This window comes from Gossypium hirsutum, chromosome A06 (genome assembly GCF_007990345.1).
Source record: "Gossypium hirsutum isolate 1008001.06 chromosome A06, Gossypium_hirsutum_v2.1, whole genome shotgun sequence".
In the NCBI taxonomy this organism is placed as follows: Eukaryota; Viridiplantae; Streptophyta; class Magnoliopsida; order Malvales; family Malvaceae; genus Gossypium; species Gossypium hirsutum.
Genome location: NC_053429.1, coordinates 99,486,988 through 99,508,978, shown reverse-complemented (window position 1 = coordinate 99,508,978; position 21,991 = coordinate 99,486,988). Strand labels below are relative to the sequence as shown.

General features: G+C 35.0%; 1 protein-coding gene and 1 long non-coding RNA gene across 3 annotated transcripts; one reads left to right on the top strand and one right to left on the bottom strand.

Annotated features, from left to right (window-relative positions):
- Positions 1-16,495: 16,495 nt before the first annotated feature.
- On the top strand, positions 16,496-17,658 carry LOC107962323 (uncharacterized). Of its 2 annotated transcripts, none has more exons than XR_005928542.1 (2): positions 16,496-17,192; positions 17,343-17,658. It is a non-coding gene; the product is annotated as an uncharacterized lncRNA (long non-coding RNA). The 2 variants fall into 2 exon arrangements; XR_001701601.2 differs by having other exon boundaries at positions 17,337-17,658.
- A 1,166-nt stretch (positions 17,659-18,824) lies between these two features.
- Positions 18,825-21,068, bottom strand: LOC107962322 (low-temperature-induced cysteine proteinase). Its single transcript, XM_016898661.2, has 5 exons — positions 20,376-21,068; positions 20,067-20,299; positions 19,858-19,995; positions 19,273-19,770; positions 18,825-19,180 (listed from the first exon to the last, which is right to left on the bottom strand). Exons 1-5 carry the CDS (start codon positions 20,857-20,859, stop codon positions 19,040-19,042), a joined length of 1,494 nt encoding a protein of 497 aa, XP_016754150.1. The 5' UTR covers positions 20,860-21,068; the 3' UTR covers positions 18,825-19,039.
- Positions 21,069-21,991: the final 923 nt, after the last annotated feature.

The window sequence follows — 21,991 nt, the reverse complement described above, 5'->3', positions numbered from 1 at the left end:
ACGAAAATTGAGAAAAAAGGATTCGAGAGTCAGTTACGCACGAGGAAGGATTAGCACCCTCGTAACGCCCAAAATTGGTACCAATTGATTATTTAATGTCCTATTATTGAAAATTTGAAGAAAAAAAGAGTTAAAATACGATTCCTTTAAAAATGTGTGAACAACTCAAATTGGATTTTAAGATTCACTCGTTCCAAAGAAATAAAATACCACATCCAGCACGTTAGGACACGATACTTTAAGCCTTCAAAAACTGAGATCACCTTATGATTTTCAAAACACGAAACGAAATCTTAAAAAGGGTATTCCGTTATTTGGCCAAACGAAAAATCGAAACCCAACACGTTGGGGCACGATTTCTCGAATTTCCAAATACGAAATATTGCCTTGTATTGAGGAGTTTCCAAATAAGCAATTACAAAATCGACTCAAAATATATTCGTTTGGTTTATTTTAGGGTGAAAAGCAATCAATGTTGGGCGAAAATTCGGGATTCAAAATCATGATGCAACAACAAAAAATAAATAAAAAAACATGACTATAAGCATGAAACAATAACATGTGCATTATGAAACCCAAAACAACACATAATATACAAAATAATCTGAAAAATAAGAGTCAATGCGATATAAACAATTCAAAGACTATCGAACATATGAAAATTTATAAACGGACGACACATGCTAGGGTTTGAAATAGTTTACATATTAAGGAATAAGAACATAATATATAAATGACAACTAAAATATTATGAATGAAAAAGTTGGAAGTAAATAATGTGCAAAATATTTTAAAAAAGAACAAAACATGGCTATTTAAAGTGGATAATTTACATGTAAAATAAAATAATAATAATAATAATAATGATGATATATAATGTGGCCATAGTACATAAAAGAATTTATAATAAAAGAGAAAATAATTATATTTTGAAAGAACAAACTATATACATAATAGATTTGAAAAGAAAATATATATTAAATAGATTTAAAAGAAATTATATAAATAAAATAACATAGAATTAATAATGTATATAAAATAAAACTAATTTCATCATATATATATTAATAATGTATAAAAATATTTTAATTAAATATTATACAAGAATTTAGAATAATACTATATAAAATAGAATTTTAAAATAACACTTTACAGTTCAAACAAATATAAAAAAAAAAGTAAAATTATTAAAGTAACTTAAAATGTATGTTTAAATAAATTTTTAAAAAGTTGAATGCTAAATAAATTAAAGAAATAATGAATTATACATACTGAAATGGAAATAAACTCAATTGAAATAAAATTAAACTAAAAGGGACAATTAATAAATAAAATAAGCTGTTGAAACAAAATCAGGACCCAAATGTAGCGCGCGCAAACTCGCAAGGACGGAAAAAACAAATAAACCATGCCCCAAAACAATTCATTTCAGCGCGGACTGAAATGAGTAGACGCTCAAATTCTTGGGACAATTTAAAAAAACAAGGAAAATATAAACAGGTTTTAATTACAAGTCAGCGCAAAAAGGGAGGGACCAAACGCGCAACTTAACCATTTAATGAGAATATGCGCGTAGACCAAGTCAAAAACGCATTTTGTTTCTTCTCCCCCTCCAAAAAAAAATACTATTTTATTTTATTACTTAAATTAAAAAACTGTTTTAAAATCATTTGATTTTTGCATTTAGAAAAAAAACCTAATGTTCCCAAATCTCTTTCCCTTTTCTCTCTAGCCGAAAAGCTATATTCAAGCTTTCAACCGCCCGCTTGTAACCAGCAAAGCAAGGCCCTCCAATGGTGCGAGCACGACGCGCGGTAAGTTTCTTCTCCTCTCTTCGATCCTTCGCATGTGTTGTGGATCCAAATGGAAAAAAGAAAAAAGAGGAAAAATAGAACAAAATTACAGTAAATAATCACCTTAGAAGTATTCTTGGTTGCTTTTCTATTGATTTTTGTATGTATTTTGTATTATCACTCGTTCGTCAAAAAAAAACAAATGAAAATTCTTGGCCTTTTATAGCCATTTTTACAACGGTTTCTTCTCCACTAGTTGCAGGTATGGCGAACGTGGTTCGAAGTGCACAGATGTGGGGCGGGCAATACGTGAGTCAAGGGGTCATGTGTGGGGCGTGCGTAGTGGCTCCTGGTGGCTGCAGCGCAAGGCAAATAGAACCCTAGGGCTTGCTGTTTCTGAAAACGATTTGGGCCATTGGGCTTGTGTAATCAAGTATTGGGCCATTGCAAAGTTTTGGGCTTGGTGTAACTAGATTTGGGATTGTTTTTTTATTTTATTTTTCTGTATATGTATGGGCACGGGCTAAAAATTGGGTCTACAACTTCCCCTCTTTGCTCATTGTCGTGTAACGAGAATGAAGCAAAGACCACAAAAAGGCCAATTTTGCCCAGTATTGCCATATCTCGACTACTTTATGCTCATCCTCTTCAAGTAGCCTTATTCCAACCCACTACATCTTCAAGGGTATCGAAATTGTGCTTTTAATCCACTCTACATCCTCAGTCTGCTCTATAGCGACTTCAGGGAGATAAAACTTGTAATTTTGAGCCTGCTCCACTACAACTTCAGGGAGATAAGGCTAATGGCTTAAATCTACTCCATTGTCGATACATGGAGATAAGACTCGCCATCTTCAAACTGCTCTACTACTGCTTAGAGATATAAGATCTATAATTTTTAGTCTGCTCTGCTGCAACTTCAGAGAGATAAGACTTGCATATTGAGCCTGCTCCACTACAACTTCAGGGAGATAAAACTTGTCACTTCAACCTGTTCCACTGCAACTTCAGGGAGATAAGGTTTGCTATGATCTGCTCTATTGTAACTTTAGAGAGATAAGATCTGTTTTTCTATAGCTTCAATCTGTTCCACTGCAACTTCAGGGAAATAAGATTCGCTATCTTCAGCTTGTTCACTGTAACTTTAGGGAGATAAGACTTATCACTTCAACCTGCTCCACTGCAACTTCAGGGAGATAAGGTTTGTAACCTTCAATTTATTCCGCTACAACTTCAGGGAGATAATATTTGACTTCACCAATGTTACTACTCCATCCTTTGGGGAACGTGATCTGTAGACTCGGCCTTATATGCCTATGCTTATGCCAAATGATTAGGATGCTATGATCAAAATGAATCTGATGCTCCTAACCAAATGTGCTATGAATAATATGAATGTAGAAATTTCATGAGAATAATTCCCTTTTTTAAGCTTAAAGTGTCATCACTCGTTATTCTTCAGAGTTTTATCACTGTCATACTATGTCGCCTTTCTGCTCGGCTAGCATTTAAAAAAAATGGTAGAAACAACCCATTTTGCTCAACTGGTTTGCCCCATTGTAACTTCAGGGTCCATTTCACTGTACTTCTAGGACCTAAGGTTTGTACCATCCTTAAACCCTTTCATGCAATTCAGGAATATAAGACCTGAATCTTTCATCAATTCGGTCTATTACACCATTCCCCGAGTGTCATGACCAGATGTGCACACTTGATATTTGCATGAATGAGGAATATCCTTTCTCTTTTATTGAGAATGATCCCCTCTTATACTTAAGTTGACATCGCTCATTTCTGTTATTGACGCGATATCCTTCCTATTCAACTAATATCTTTAACTAAAAATCTGAAGAGATAATCTCAATTTGGACTCAAATATTTCCAACCCTTAAGTTGGGTAAGTTTTAAATAAAAGTCCAGTTTCAGGTTCCTGTACCGTTTAGAGCCTTCTAGAGTAATATGCAAAACTCATTTTGTGAAAGTGTTATTAGTCTATTAATCATTATTTCAATACAAGCACTTGAAAAAGATTATAAAGATAGGCAAAACTTGAAATTTATTAGGAACAGAATTCAAAAAAGAATTGATTAATCGAAGAAAGTGAATATTGTCAGAGTACATAAATAGGTAAAAGGAAAAAAAAATGAGTGCCCTAGATATCGCGGCCTAAGCTCCTCTGTACGAACTCTATGAGGACTATTTTGGGCTCTTCATGTTCCTAAGAGATCTAAAGTACTTTGTCGATGCCCCCAAGACGTAGCGTACTTCCTCCTCATTAATTCCAGCATAGCAAGACTACCACATGCCTCATCTTTGATCAAATTTTGAACTGCCCTTTTCAAGTTTTCAATTCAAAGCCCCTTCTGGTCACAAGGTGCCCTTTGCGGGTTTTCACCTCAACCTCCTTCTAAGCAAAGTACTTCTTGACTAAATCTGAATTTACTGGGTTAGGCAGGCTATTACTGTCTATCTCAGTTAATATTAGTGCCTCTCCAAAAAAAGCCTTCTTTACCACATAAGGTCCTTCCCAGTTTGGCATCCATTTCCCTCTGAAATCCTATTGCATAGGGAGGATCTTTTTCAATACCAAGTCCCCCTCACGGAAAACTCTGGGGCGAACCTTTTAGTTATAAGCCCACATCATCCGCTTCTAGTATATTTGACCATGACAGATAGCTTTCAGCCTCTTTTCTTCAATCAAATTCAGCTGATCATATCGGGACTGGATCCATTCTTCTTTGTCTAGCTTTAACTCTGATAAAACCCGGAGAGAAGGAATTTCGACTTCAATGGGTAGAACTACCTCTATCCATAAACTAATGAGTAAGGTGTTTCCCTAGTAGAAGTTCTGACATATGTTCGATAGGTATAAAAAGCAAATGGTAACTTTTCGTGCCAATCCTTGTAGGTCTCACTCATTTTCCCCACAATTTTCTTGATATTTTTATTAACTACATCAACTGCACCATTCATTTTTGGACGATATGGTGACGAGTTGTGGTGCTTAATCTTGAACTGCCTACAGACCTCCACTATCACGCTGTTATTCAAATTTAACGCGTTGTCAAATATGATCCTTTCTGGTATGACATATCGACATATGATCTCCTTCTTCAAGAACTTGCTGACCGCCAACTTTGTGACATTGGCGTATGAAGCCTACCCACTTGGTGAAATAATCGATGACCACAAAGATGAATTGATGTCCATTAGAAGGCTTCGGTGAAATTGGCCCAATAACATCCATGGCCCACATTGAGAAAGGCCACGGAGACGTCATAACATGAAGAGGTGAAGGAGGTACATGAATCTTATCTCCATAAATCTGGCACTTATGGCATTTCTTGGCGTAACTAATGCAATCTCCTTTCATCATGACCTAGTAATACCCGAATCTCATGATCTATCTGGCCATTGTGAACCCATTGGCATGCATCCCACAGACACCTTCATGGACTAATTCCAGGATTTTCTGAGCTTCAACAGCGTCAACACATCTTAGCAGCACCTAATCTTTCCTTCTTTTATACAGGATCTCCCCGTCTAAGACATAGTCGCTAGCCAGCCTCCTCAACGTTCTCTTATCATTTTCTATTGCCTGATCAGGGTATTAATGATTCTTCACATATCGTAGAATATCATGATACCAAGGACAATCATCTCTCTTCTCTTTTTCATCGATATTGCAGCAATGAGCTGGAGCCTTACAAATACTCATCTGGATCGGCTTCATGTCCTCCTGCTTATTTACTCTGATCAAAGAAGCTAACATAACCAAGGTGTCAGCCATCTGGTTTTCATCTTGCGGGAGATAATGAAAAGTGATATAATCAAACACCCTAATTAAATCCAGAGCTAGCTCTCGATAGTTAATCAACTTTGGGTCTTTTGTTTCCCATTCACCCTTAAGTTGATAGATTACTAGCGCAGAATCCCCATATATCTCCAGTACTTTGATTTTCCGTTCGATGGCTGCACGGATTACCATGATACATGCTTCGTATTCTGTCATATTGTTTGTGCAATCAAAATCCAATTTACAAGTGAATGGATAATGATCTCCATTTGGAGATATCAAGAATGCCCTAATCCCATTACCAACAACGTTTGACGCCCCATCAAAATTCAGTTTCCAAGGATGATCTTCTGGAATGTCTTTTTCAATAGTTGCCACATACATTAGATCTTCGTTAAGGAAATAAAAATTCAAAGGCTCGTAATCTTCTAAAGCTCTACTAGCTAGAAAATCTGCTATTGCACTCCCTTTCACAGACTTCTGGTTCACATAAACTATGTCGAATTCAGAAAGCAGAATTTGCCATCGGGCCAGCTTTCCACTCAAAGCAGTTGACTCCATCATATACTTTAGAGGGTCCAGTTTTGAGATTAACCAAGTTGTATGGTATAACATGTACTACTTCAATCTCTGAGTGGTCCAAACCAAGGTACAACATAATTTCTCAATTGATGAGTATCTCATTTCACACTCAGTGAATTTCTTACTGAGGTAATATATTGCCCTTTCTTTCTTTTCCGTCTTATCGTGTTGACCGAGTACACATCCCATTGAATTGTCAAATACTGTCAAATACAATATCAATGGCTTACCAGGATTAGGTGGTATTAGCACTATGGGATTGGACAAATACTGTTTAACCTTGTCAAAGGTTTTCTGGCACTCATTATCCCACACACCTGGGTTGTGTTTCTTGAGAAGGCAAAATATGGGGTCACATTTCTTAGTCAGTTGTGAAATGAACCGGGCAATGTAATTTAGTCTTCCCAGGAAACCTCGAACTTCCTTCTGAGTGCGTGGTGAAGGTAATCTTTGTATAGCCCTTACTTTGTCGGGGTCGACCTCAATTCCCCTTTCGTTGACTATAAAACCCAGCAATTTCCCTGAACTAGCTCTGAAAGTACATTTTGTTAGATTGAGCTTTAGCTGAAACTTTGTAACACCCCTCACCCGTATTCAACGTCGGGATAGGGTTCGAGGTGTTACCGGACTTAAACATTCACAACATGCAAAACCGGGCCACAAAATTATCACAAAAAAATAAAACATCTCGAACACATGCATATCGTCCCTTATATAGGTCTTCAAAACCTATAACATACATTGAGGTGGTTCGGGACTAAACCAAGAAGTTTGAAAATCTTTGGGCAACTTAACTAAATTTTATTGCTTCGGAGAGTCACACGCCCATGTAGATTAGGGCTTGTGGTCACACACATCCGTGTGGCTTGGGACACGCCCATGTGGATTGGGGCGTGTGGTCACACACATCCGTGTGGCTTGGGACACGCCCATGTCCTGTGCCCATGGAGCCTCTATCCATTTGGTCATGAACAAGTTAGGGTCACACGGCCAAGGTATACGCCCGTGTGCTTAAGCCGTGTGTCACACAAGGCCTAAACACACGCCTGTGTATCTATCCATGTAGACAATTTCAAGACTATTTTTCAAGTCAATTGTCACCCTTAATTACCTACATACACTTATACATTTCATAGCAATTAACATTGCATATTTTAGGAATTATATATATCTATAATCAAGACACAAGTATGGCATTCTCATAACAACACATAACATATTACTAACCATGCATGGCAAACAAGCATATGCACATCACCAATATCAGACATAACATGAATAGCTAGATTTATAAGTTAGAATCATTAGCTCACTAAAGACCAATATATTTGGCCAAATTATAATAACACATGTTATGAAACTAGGTCCCTATACATGCCACTCACTTGATAATTCTAGCATATTTATTTATACTCTCAAGGTGTTGGCTTGATAGTGTGATGCTGTCTCCGACGATATCCAACCCCGAGCTAACCTGACAACACTAAAAGAAATGGAAAGGAGGGGTAAGTTTTACGCTTAGTAAGCTCCCATGAAAATAATAAGCAATTTACTAACATGCTTTCAATAGTAAAACTATCCCAATTGTACATTTACACATGTTCTGGTTAAGCTGTTTTCTTGAGTCACGTCACTAAATCATTTATATCTGGAGCTAAGGAACTTCAAATTAAGATCCATAAATTTTCCTGGAAACTAGACTCATATATCTTTCCATCATAAGATTTTCAGAATTTTTTGTCCAGCCAATAAGTACAGTTTATTATTTAAAGTATCCCCTATTTTTCTATTTGACAGCTTCGACCTTTCTTCACTAAAATTTAATTATCTCATAGTACGAGACTCGGATAATGTTCCTGTCTCTTTCTCTTGAAAGTAGACTTATTAAGTATTTCATTCATATAAATTTTAACTCATAATTATTTTTGTACAAATTCTAGTGATTTTCCAAAGTTGAGATAGGAGAGTCTGGAATGACTCCGACTCTGTCTCACAAGAATTCAAATATCTCATGATTCAGAATTCTTTTGCTTTCATCATTTCCTTTATGTGAAACTAGGCTCATTAATATTTAATTTCATATTTTATTAATCTTCTAAATCAATGTCCACTATTTTTAGTGGATTTTCAAAGTCGGACTAATGCTGCTGTCCAAATCTGTTTTGATACAATATAATGATCACTATCATAAGTTCATTTCCAACTATCATGAACTTGCCATTTCATGGATCCCTTACTCATTTTTCATAATGGAGCTCAATTATAATAATGATAACATTACTTAAATTTCTTTTTCCACACGTTATATTTACGACTTGCCAACTTGTCCATTCAAGGAACGGCTTACGGATTAGAGTACATCGTGATTTGAAGCCCGAAGTCTAGCTGAAGCACATAAGTTCTAAATGGAAGCCCGAAAGCTAACTGAAGCACACAAGTGTTAAACGAAAGCCCGAAGGCTAACTGAAGCACGCAAATGCTAAACAGAAGCCCAAAGGCTAACTGAAGCACGCAAGTGCTAAACGGAAGCCCGAAGGCTAACTAAAGCACGCAAGTGCTAAACGGAAGCCCAAAGGCTAACTGAAGCTCATCAGAGCTGAACTGAAACCCCAAAAGGGTTAACTGAAACTCATATGAGTTAATAGAAGCTCGTAAGAGTTAAACAGAAAGCAAACATGAGAATTCACAACAAATGATGAATCTCAGTTTACTTGGGTAATTTACCATCAATTCATCTTTTTCACTGAACGATCGTACTCATTTCCTGCGTTCCGTTCCTCCGAAATACTCAATTCAATTTCATAAATTTTGTACATAATTTACTTATTTTAACAATTAACATACATAAATATTAATCGCTGTTCATAATATAATATTGAAATTTAATAATTTAAGCGTACGAACTTACCTTAGATCCAAAAATGGCAATTTGTCATCTAGTCCATAACCTTGTATTTTCCCGATTTAAGCCCAAACCTCGATTTCCTTGATCTATAATATCACATCTAGCCTAATAATTAGTCACACTATTCATATGGGTCTAAAAATCATATTTTTACAAATTTTCATTTTGACCCCTAAACTTTTGCATATTTGCACTTTTTCCCCAAGGTTCGGAAATTAAACTTCTTCCTATTTTCTTATGTTTTATGACATGCTGATCATTTTTCCCTTCTATGGAAACATCAAATTCTCACTCTAACATGTACTTATGAACATTAGGTATTTTTATCGATTATGTCGTTTTACTCATTTTCACGTAAAATCGCTTAGCAAAAGTTATTTAACACAATTTCAAGCATTATATTTTACCATTAAACATCAAAATACATGCATATCATGCATGGGTAAATTTTTAAACATAAATCCTAACTCAAAATAATGGTAGAAATGAGCAAATCACGTTACCGGGATTTCAAAAATACATAGAACATTAAAAACGGAGCTCGAAATCACTTACTATTAAGCTTGGAAGCTTGGCCAAACCCTAACCATGACTACTCTTGGTACATTCTGCTGTAGCAAGAAGAAAGGGACACATTTGGGGTTTAAAATTTGTCTTTTAATTTTTTTAACCTTAAATGACCAAAATGCCCTTTTTAATATTCTTTCAAATTTTACCCAACCAAGGCAATTTTTGTCCAACAAGTTATAAAATGGTTTAATTATCATTTAAGGACCTCCCATTTAAAATTTCATGACAATTAGACACCTCTAACATATAAAACTCAACTTTTGCACTTTTTACAATTTAGTCTTTCTTACTAAATTGAGTGCACAAACGTCAAATTTTTTGAACGAAATTTTCACGAAATCATTCTGTGAAATCGTAGACCATAAAAATATAATAAAAATGAAATTTTTCTTATCGGATTTGTGGTCCCGAAACCACTGTTCCGACTAAGCCCAAAATCGGGATGTTACATTTCTCCCCCCTTTAAGGATTTTCGTCCCTAAAAAATCTCACCAGAAAAGTGGTTTTAGTTTTTCACTTGGATTCCTTAATCCTATAATTGATGTCAAAGAACTTTCACTCAGGCTAAACTTTTACTACCTATCCCTATAAATTTTACATACAAAAATCATAAATGTGGTATTCACTTTACAATACTTTTACTGAAATTTAATCTCTACCAAAAAGCTCATGTACTCAAAAGTCCGATCCATACCATCATGTTACATATACATTCACACCCGAATCTTTTCGGATTCGAATAGTAAAACTAATCAGTTCATCTCAACCTCATACTTTTTATAATTTCACACAGTCCAATTATTTGTCAATTCAACCCTCAACTACTCTTTATTCCAAGCCTCTTCTGGCTTTCCAAAGAAATCATGATATGAAACTCGGATCTCAATATGATTAGTGGAGATTAAAATTCCATGATATCCAAAATTCATAAAGACACGAAATTCTATGAATCTGGTGAGCAGACATTTGGGTATACTAGCATAATTTACACAGCTCATAACGTTTAACAACGCTACATATCACTTTCCTCTTTTCAAGGACAAGAATGAGCCAAATAAGAAAATCCATATTAACCTTTTCTATTTCCATTCTAATTCCCAAACGGAAAAAATAATTCCGATGATTCTTGCTATACATCTTTAAACTTTTAACATTTCAAGAATTTGTACTCAAAGATAAACAATGATCGTTTCAGCATTTTTAAATACCCAGATTATCTTCACATTATCAATATCAGATCTTCTTATCGCATACGATTCTTCTAGGAAACATACACTTCTTAATTAGACTATTCGTCTTTTTACCCGTGAAGAAATAAAATCTTATTATCAAGCATGCACATCTCATTAAATTCCAAACATATATTCCATACAGATTGAACAATCAAGTCAACCTTATTCATCCGTAATTGATATTTCAAGAAATTCTCTCTTCTAATCAATAGAACGATTCAACATGCATCATTCCAAATTCACTCATCATGCCAATCGAAGACCATAACAAATGCATTAGCATAAGTAATTCTGATACCTCAACTGAATACATTAACTCTGATTAACTTACTTGAGAAAGGAAATCTACCATACACATTAGGACTTGAAATTTCACCACATTATCAAGATCAATTCAGAGGTATAGTCATATTTGTTCTTTATATACATCAATCACAAGCTGGAGGTCATGCTCTAAATGCAAGCCATGATCAACAAGTTAAGAGATAAAATATCCAGAAAACCCAAGATAGAGAAATATGAAACAAAGAAGCCCAGAATAAGGAAATCCAAGATAAAGAAATCCATGATAAGGAAATCCCATTTACAGCACTGCATCAGAAGACCGAGAACCAGACTCATAAAAATATGAAAGGCCCCAATGGTTTTTCAAAGAAAAGAAATCCAGAATAACATCATTCCAAACCACTAACAACAAATACGATCGGAACTATATGCTTCTCATATATATATAAAATCAATCAGAGCAATGATCGGTAGAAATAGAATCATGGCACCATACACAATTTCTCATCGATTCCCAACAAGAAGAATATAACAAAATACTAGAGAAAAACTGAACCATGCAGATTATAATCCAATCAGACTGATAACACATTCGTCTAACGTTAAGATCGGGGAACATTTTCATAATATAAGAATTCATCAGGGATTAGATAGCCCCAATAATATTTTCGGTGTCAGATAATCTCATACCATATCTCAATAGAGACAATCATAAACTGTTCACTGTAATTACTATGCTTGGACATTTCATATTTCAAACATTATTCCTTTAACTATATTTGCCGTCCCAAATTCCATAATATTCCCTTTACTAAGAACACCAATTCATGAGGGAATTTCAATCAATACATTTCTCGACATCATACCAAGATAGATCGTTTTACCAAAATTAACCTTTTTCGCTAACTACGATGTTAGCGAAAATTAAACAATCTGTCGGTCAATCCGATATCTTTCTAGCTCATGTTTGTACTTATCAACCCATTCTCAATCTCTAATCATGCTTATAACCATTCCATCATTGAACTCTTTGGTTTCTCACCTGGAAACTCATTCAACATAAATCTCAGAAATTTCCATTATAAAACACCACTTTGGTAAGGGGAAAAGGGTCGAAGGGCCTCTGACTCAACTCTCATATACATATACATGTAACACAGTTTTCATCATAGCAATCATATCTCAATCATGTCATTCATTTCGAGTAACTAACATTCATATTGATTTTACACTCACTTTCCAGTTATCTCATTTAAACAAGTGTACTTATACATATATTTCCATGTTTCCTAGATAATCTTACTTATCCATTCATTAAATCAGAAAAGTCAAGCACGTAATATCATATAAGGGCCAAACAAACATGGATAAGTATATCACAGTCTAAAATTTCATCTTACACATCATCGTATACATATCATTACAATCATATCTATCCTTGACCTGGTCCTGCGATCGACAGAGCTGTTCTTTCCACTGCTTATTATTTGACTCAAGGAATTCGATTCGAAGCTCACAGTTCCATAATGCAGACTCGAGTTCTTCTACCTTCTCTTTCAAATCCTCAATCCTGCTCAGGCTAGCTCTTAATTCAATGTCAGAGTTACGACCACGATGCTGGCGTAGTGCCTTCTTTAGCTCCGCTACCCGAGCTACTAACATCTCCTTCTAACATTGGCCCTCAACCAAGCTCTTCTTTAAGACATTTTCACGTGCTCGAGCATCATGGAACCTCTTCTCCCACTGATCAGCTCTAGCTTTTTCTTCTTGAACTTCTTGTCGCCACTGCTCTGACGACTTTCCCAATCCAGCAGTTCTCATCGACATATGCAGCTTCTTGTAATCGGTCTTCAAACTGTCCAAGTCTTCTTCAACCTTTCTTTTCCCTTTTCTCAACTTCTCGGCCTCGAGTTTCTGAATGTCGGCATCCAACCTCAAATGCACCTTTTCCTCCAATTATTTTATCTTTTTCCCTAACTCTGAATTTCTTTTTTCGAAGTCCTATTTTATGATTTCTAGCTCAGAGGGGATTACTTGCAAGTATTCTTCCATCGACTGAATGCCCTCTAAATTCGGCCCAAGGATATTATCGTTGATCCTTTTATTCAACCACCCATTATATACAAGAGTCGTCATTGATCCTACAACCAATCTCTTCATCTAACGTATTTGTTTCCAAGCATCAAAAATCTCTCAAACCTTCTTCTTATAACTGTTCTCCCTATACGAGAACTCACTCTGAGCAAGTTCATGTGTCATCGGTATAAACTGTCTTGACCTGTATTGTCTTAAAATGAGTAATGGAGCATATCCAACAACTTTCTAAATTCTAGGCAGAGGTACCCAATCAAAACTCCCACACCAATAGAGGATCTCATCAGGAACAAACCAATGAGCTCTCTACTCAACGTCCTCTTCCTGAAGATTTCAGAGGAGCGCGATCCAATTTTCTTCTGATATGTCATCTCTCTTGGACGTGGCTATTATCTCCTTTAACGGGGAGTAACTTTCAGAGAAAACCCGATAGGAAACCTTATCCACCTTCTAAAAATAGTTGTGGAACCAAGCTAGCAATAACTGCACACACCCTATAAATCTACCTTCACCTGCTCTCCGACATGCACTCAAAAATCTGAATGTCTCGGCTAAAATTGCCGGTACCGGTGTGACCCGTTTGTCAAGTCAATCAAAAAAGTCGGCAACTACTTCATCTATATGCCTTAAAGCTTTTAGGAAAATTACCAAACCATAGATGCTCAAGGCGAAGACGTCAACTTTCCTCTTTATATCTGGATGTGCTACAATCAGGTCTCTCAAACTCACCCAAGAAATGCACTTACCATCACCCTTTTGTTGAATTCAGGCCATAACCCACTGTACATTCATCCCGGTGATACTCATTAATTTCTTTACAAAAGATGGAGCATTAGTAGCCTTGGAATAAGTTTTGTCGACTTGAACCTTTGGACAATGAAGCAAAGCTGTATACTCCTCCACAGTAGGCACCAAGTCCACATTCCCGAAGGTGAAACAACTATATGCCGGGTTCCAAAACTGAGCTAGAGCCCGAAACAAGTACTTTTCCACCTTGATATCAAGCAGGTAGGGCAAGTCGCCATAACTTTGATAGAACAACTGCTTAGTCTCATCATCCCAACGAGCCCATATATCCCTCAATTCCTGGAACTCGTTTTGGGTCACATTGATGCGAGTGAAGTCCAACAACCCCGATGTATACCCTCCAGCTAGGCTATCCCCTTTCTCAAGTTGCATCTTCTCTGGCCACATATGAACAACACATTATCCTCTACTTTATTAAGGAATTCGCTCTCCATAACAAGCTTTCTAATTTAGCAACCGAACAGAAATCGACACCTCTTTGATATGAAATGACATGCAAACATAACCACAACAAAACACAACAAGTTAGTATCAAAAAATAAAAATCAAAGCAAATAGAAAATAATCAAACACCTAACTGGGTAATCGCTAGGGTTAAACATAGCTCCATCTAGGGCAGGTTCCTAAAGCTCACTATATGTCGCTCGGTTCTAAGAAGAGGGTACCTGAACCAACAAATTCCTCAACCCTCACCCATTATAGGCTCATATGGATCGAGTTCAGTTCAAGGGAATACATTTCCCTATGGCCATGCGGAAGTGAAAACCTTACGAAGACATAGGTACGGATGTATCCCGGAAGTAGTCCACTAGCCTGTGCAGAGGTGAAAACCTCACGAAGGCATAGTTTCTCACTCCCACTTAAAAGTGTGACCACAACGGTCATGCAATGCAATGCGAAGGGGCAATAAAAACTCAAAACACAAAGACATAAATAAGATGATGAAAACCATAACACTCATTAAAAAGAACGTATGTTAAAACCAATGTTTTTAATTTTCAACAAAAGGACAGAAAATAATCAATTTTACAGCTTGACTCTCTTATTGGTCCCCAATGGAGTCGCCAAGCTGTCAAAACCTTCTTTAATTTTGAAAAAACGGGAATTGACTTTTTAAAACGAAGTATGGAGTCGCCACCAATCCTTTTTGTTTAGGTGTAATTGGATCACCTTGAGATTGATCATTTTAATCAAACATTTGATTTATTAAAACAATAATTTTAGGTCTACGAAAATTGAGAAAAAAGGGTTCGGGAGTCGATTACCCACGAGGAAGGATTAGCACCCTTATAACGCCTAAAATTGGTACCAATTGATTATTTAATGTCCTATCGTTGAAAATTTGAAGAAAAAAAAGTTAAAATAGGATTCCTTTAAAAATGTGTGAACAACTCGAATTAGATTTTAAGATTCACTCGTTCCAAAGAAATAAAATACCACATCCAGCACGTTAGGACACAATACTTTAAGCCTCCAAAAACTGAGATCACCTAATGATTTCCAAAACACGCAACGAAATCTTAAAAAGGGTATTTTGTTATTTGGCAAAACGAAAAATCGAAACCCAACACGTTGGGGCACGATTTCTCAAATTTCCGAACACGAAACATTGCCTTGTATTGAGGAGTTTCTAAATAAGCAATTACAAAATCGACTCAAAATATATTTGCTTGGTTTATTTTAGGGTAAAAGCAATCAATGTTGGGCAAAAATTCAGGATTCAAAATCATGATGCAACAACAATAAATAAATAAAATGACTATAAGCATGAAACAATAACACGTGCATTATGAAACCCAAAACAACACATAATATACAAAATAATCTGAAAACTAAGAGTCAATGTGATATAAACAATTCAAAGACTATCGAATATATGAAAATTTATAAACGAACGACACATGCTAGGGTTTGAAATAGTTTACATATTAAGGAATAAGAACATAATATATAAATGACAACTAAAATATTATGAATGAAAAAGTTGGAAGTAAATAATGTGCAAAATATTTCAAAAAAGAACAAAACATGGCTATTTAAAGTGGATAGTATACATGTAAAATAAATAATAATAATAATAATAATAATAATAAATAATAATAATATATAATTTGGCCATAGTACACAAAAGAATTTATAATAAAAGAGAAAATAATTATATTTTGAAAGAACAAACTATATACATAATAGATTTGAAAAGAAAATATATATTAAATAGATTTAAAAGAAATTATATAAATAAAATAACATAGAATTAATAATGTATATAAAATAAAACTAATTTCATCATATATATAATAATGTATAAAAATATTTTAATTAAATATTATACAAGAATTTAGAATAATACTATATAAAATAAAATTTTAAAATAACACTTTACAATTCAAACAAATATAAAAAAAAGTAAAATTATTAAAGTAACCTAAAATGTATGTTTAAATAAATTTTTAAAAAGTTGAATGCTAAATAAATTAAAGAAATAATGAATTATACATACTGAAATGGAAATAAACTCAATTGAAATAAATTTAAACTAAAAGGGACAATTAATAAATAAAATAAGCTGTTGAAACCAAAATCAGGACCCAAATGTAACGCGCACAAACTCGCAAGGACGGAAAAAACAAATAAACCATGCCCCAGAACAATTTCATTTCCGCGCGGACTGAAATGAGTAGACGCACAAATTCTTGGGACAATTTAAAAAAAAAAGGAAAATATAAACAGGTTTTAATTACAAGTCAGTGAAAAAAGGGAGGGACCAAACGCGCAACTTAACCATTTAAAGAGAATATGCGCGTAAACCAAGTGAAAACGCGTTCTGTTTCTTCCCCCCCAAAAAAAATGCTATTTTATTTTATTACTTAAATAAAAAAACTGTTTTAAAATCATTTGATTTTTGCGTTTAGAAAAAAAACCTAATGCTCCCAAATCTCTTTCCCTTTTCTCTCCAGCCGAAAAGCTATGTTCAAGCTTTCAACCGCCCGCTTGTACCGGCGAAGTAAGGCCCTCCAATGGTGCGAGCACGACGCGCGATAAGTTTATTCTCCTCTCTCTGATCCTTCGCATGTGTTGTGGATCCAAATGAAAAAAAGAAAAAAGAGGAAAAATAGAATAAAATTGCAGTAAATAATCACCTTAGAAGTATTCTTGGTTGCTTTTCTACTAATTTTCATATGTATTTTGTATTATCACTCGTCCGTCAAAAAAAACAAATGAAAATTCGTGGCCTTTTATAGCCATTTTTACATCTGTTTCTTCTCCACTAGTTGCAGGTATGGCGAACGTGGTTCGAAGTGCAAGGATGTGGGGCGGGCAATACGCGAGTCAAGGGGTCGTGTGTGGGGCGTGCGTTGGTGGCTGCTGGTGGCTGCGGCGCAAGGCAAATAGAACCCTAGAGCTTGCTATTTCTGAAAACGATTTGGGGCATTGGGCTTGTGTAATCAAGTATTGGGCCATTGCAAAGTTTTGGGCCTAGTGTAACTATATTTGGGATTGTTTTTTTTGTTTTATTTTTTCTGTATATGTATGGGCTCGGGCTAAAAATTGAGTCTACAACAGTGATATAAAAGTTTCTCAAAGTTTGTTTTACATTTAAGGGCACACATGACATTTTATAAAAATTGTTCTAACACTTTAATCAAACTAAGAAAACTACATAAATTTAAGATGTCTCCCAAACATTAAGCTAATTATTCCTTATGTTTTAAGAAGCCATTTTAATACTCATATAATAAATAAGGTTTTCTTATATTTTTACACGCGATATTAAGATTTTATATAAGAGAAAGAGAACAAACATTTAGTTAACGATAACTAAGTAAGATAAATTGAAAAATCGAAAAACGACCTAAATTAAAGTGTTTGAACTATTTATGAAATACAAATTTAAAGTGGTTACTTGAAATCGAACTAAATTTTATTTTTATTTAATATATAAATTATTTTAATTTTTTATGGTATAAAATAAATATTTTATATTTAAAATAGTAAAATATTTAAACGAAAAATTATTTTGTTTTATAAATACTAATGAAAAAAATTTAGAAATTTTGTCAAATCATATTCAAAAATTATAAAACAAAGTTTATTTTGTTAAAATAAATTTAAAAATAGAAAATCAAACATTAATATAAAAATCGAGAACCGAACCGCACATCGAATTATGAAAAATTAAAAAATCTAAAAAAATCCCATCAAACATATCACCCTAGACTGAATTATAATTTTCTTAATTTTACTAGAAAAAGAAAAGGCAAATAAGAGAGCAGAATGGTCTAATCTAATTCTAAAAAAAAAAAAAAAAATCAGATTGCATGCAAATTGTCCGTGAAAAAATATGTGACAAATCATACTACACCCACCAGCACAACCCAATTCCTGCCGTGGTCCGGTATGTAGAGCCCATCCCCAAGCACCAGCTGCATTGGAGAATTGGGATGTGTTTATCACCCCCAACAAAATGGTACATGAAATGATGATCTACCTTTCTTTGGGCTTTTATGAATCCAGACCTTAAGGGCCATTGGATTACACTACAGAAAAAAAAGGGGTCTTATACAAGTCTACTGCTTCATGCACAATTGCAGTCCATTATTCATAGTTTTGAATCTGTTGCTGGTAGCAGAAACAAGGCAAATTGTGGGAAACTAACAGGCCCTAATTTTTTTTAATCCAAATATGTATATATTACAAAGCCTAGATGAACAACAATGGCAACATCAACATGGGCTCGTCATGAAACAAGCCTGAAGAAATAAACAAAAGCATAGTAGTTTTTATACCCCACTGGTGAAGAATGACAAACACAGTTTCCAAATTCAAATGCATCATCTAAACAAATATGCCCCTTTCTTAGTCTTATCTGCATGGTTTTGCTTGCTGGAAATGAAAAAGCAAAAATGAAAGAAAAAGAAAAAAGGTGAAAACAACCTTCAAGGTTTAAGAGATGATATGTAATTTTTCACTTTTTTCAACGCATTGCAGCAAAAGGGTTCCTTCTCCATTGCAGAGGCTGATATGTTATCTCTGTTTCCTCTATTTTAGTCCATGGTAATTTGTGTTTAGCCACCTTTCGCTTCCTAGCTGCTACTCCCAGATAGTCTCCAGCGTTCTGAATTTGAATGAATTTACAGTAAAACAGTCAAATTCTTGTTAATGTTAAATGCAGGCTAAATTTGGATGCTAAAGATCAGATTTTGGTACCTTGAGGCAGAGTCCTTCTTGGACATCACAAATGGGGTAATCACTAGGGCAGCAGTATTCAGTTCCGGTACAGCAAACAGCATTTTCATATTCACAGCAGCCGTATATTAGGCAATAATCATAGAATTCAAAAAGGCAACAGCATGTCTCATCACTTGAACAATAGGAAAAGTCTCCACAATCACTTGGTGAAGGAGATGGAGGTGGTGGTGGTGGTGGAGTTGAAGGAGGTGGCGGTGGAGGAACACTTGGCGATGGATAAGGGGATGGTGAAGAGGATTCTTTAGTTGGATAAGAAGCCATGGCATTGACAGCACAAACACCATATGGTAAATCAGTGTCTCTTTTTAGATAGAAATATCCATCTATCCCCCAACTTGTTCCCCATGAATTCTTCACTATCCAATACTCTTCACTGCCTTCTGAACCATAACCAACTATTAAAACAGCATGATCAATGTCATCTGGATCATCCGAGCAGCTCCCATCATAAATTCCCTATTCATCCATCATGCCATATGAATTTCATTACCCCAAAAATTTCGTTTTAAACAAAAAGTTTCCAGGTTCCAAACATATACTTACACCAGTGTAAAGTTGAAAATCAATGGCGGAACCATCAATTCCCACACTAACAGGTTGCTGAGCAACGGCACATAAAAGAGCACTATCTGATTGCTCTACATCTTGATAGCCATCAATAGATACAACCTTGGTTTCCTCCTGATTAAAGACAAATACATTAGAATTAGAGGAAGAACTAGTTGAACTACTGAAACAAAAATGAATCAGACCTTGGTGGTGTTACATGTGCCATCCACACCAGTGTAGGGGTAGTCGGTTTCGCTATCGATCCCGCCATTGTTTATAACCCACTCGAAAGCATAGTCCATGTATCCTCCTTCACACCCATAGTTGCTGGTATCACAATCTACAAGTTCTTGTTCTGAAAGGCTAATTAGGTCTCCAGTAACTAAGGCATTGATTCCTTCCATGGCTCCGGTTGATGAGAATGCCCAACAACTTCCTGCAAACATAGGACACAGTTATTCAGGTTTTTTTCTTAAAGGGGAACTTACACAATATGTAGGGCATTTTCTTACCACAAGAACCTTGGTCCTTGACAGCAGTCACAACTCCATAGTTCCTCCAATCCAAGGAGGAGGGTGCATCACAAGACTGCACCTTTCTCCTCATGTTCCTTGACAGGGTTATCCCTTTGTTGATGGGCTTTTTCACCTTTGACAAGTAAGCTTTTCTGAACTCCTCATTGCTCATATCAGCAAACTTGTTCAATCCCACATGGTGTTCCCATTTGTTTGCTTTTCTCATTGCATTCCTCTCTAGGATATACTTCAAATTCCCCTTGAAATTTTCAAACCTTTTCTCAGCCTCCTCGGCGTGCCGGTACACTTTCTGATTCTTTTCTTTCCACTGTTGGAAGATCTCCAACACCCTTTCCTCCGAAAGAAATGCGTCAATCTCATGTTCCACTATGGAGTATTCACTAGGAAGGCTAGAAGAGAGGCTTGTTAGTGAAGCCAATATCAAGAAAAGGAAACCCAATATGTTTCTTTGGAAACCCATATTTTTTCAACGGGGTTGCCAGTGATATCTGATCTTAATCTTGCATTTGTATTGTATATAAGGTGGAAAATTAATGCTAACTAAGCCATGCCTACCAGTCAGCTCTACAACATTCTTTGCAAGTGACCAAAATAACACTGGAACTGTCCAAAGAAGATGGGGGAAACAATGTTTTTAAGGGTATCTTACGAATTAATCAAATGTTTTATGGAAAAATATTTAGTTTCATGAGAAATAAAGACCAAATTATTTTGGTGGTTATGCCCTGCCCGTCTGCTGTTCACACTTGGGTGCAGTTGACTTGTGAGTAGGGATAGTTGCTGGAGATGAATCTAACAGTCAACATTTTACATGTATTTACCATTGAAAACAGTTGATCAATTAGGTTATAATTATATAATCTATCAAAATGCTGCATCCAACTCTCTTCTTTACAAATCTATAAACATTAACCTCGCTTTATTTTTTTTGATTAAAAGTAGGTCCAAGTTCATAAAGGATCAATCAACTGTTCCTAACATTGATCACAAGGATCATGTTGGCATTTTGTTGTATCTATTTTATCTTTTGTTCAATGATTGTAAATTCAAATATAAAATGAAATACATGGAATCTGTACAATGCATAAGCTCTTAAATGCTCAACTCTGCTACCTACTAGTCTTTTGCTGGCAAAGAAGAGTAGCTTTGACCCAATTCTTCTTTTTTATTCATTACACATGTTTCTTTAATATGTTTATACTTAAACGCAGCAGTTGCAATGAAATGTATTATAATGAAAAACCCTGACTAATAAAAATAGCTAAAATCCCCTGAAATTTTCTAAAAAAATCAATTAAATTCTTATATTTTTTTCACTCAATTGAGCCCCTTAACTTCAAAATTATAATAATTAAGCCCTTTGGGTAACAGCTGCCCTTTTGGGGCTGTTTTATACTCAAAATTGTTAAAAAAATACTGAAAATCCTAAAAGAAATTATTAAAAAACTAAAATATTCAAAATCACAAAAAAATTATAAAAAATAAATAAAAATGCAAAAAATATGTAAAAAATATTATAAATGTCTCAAAAATTATACAAATTTAAAAAAAATATTAAAATGAATAATTTTAAAACTATATGAATTTAAAAT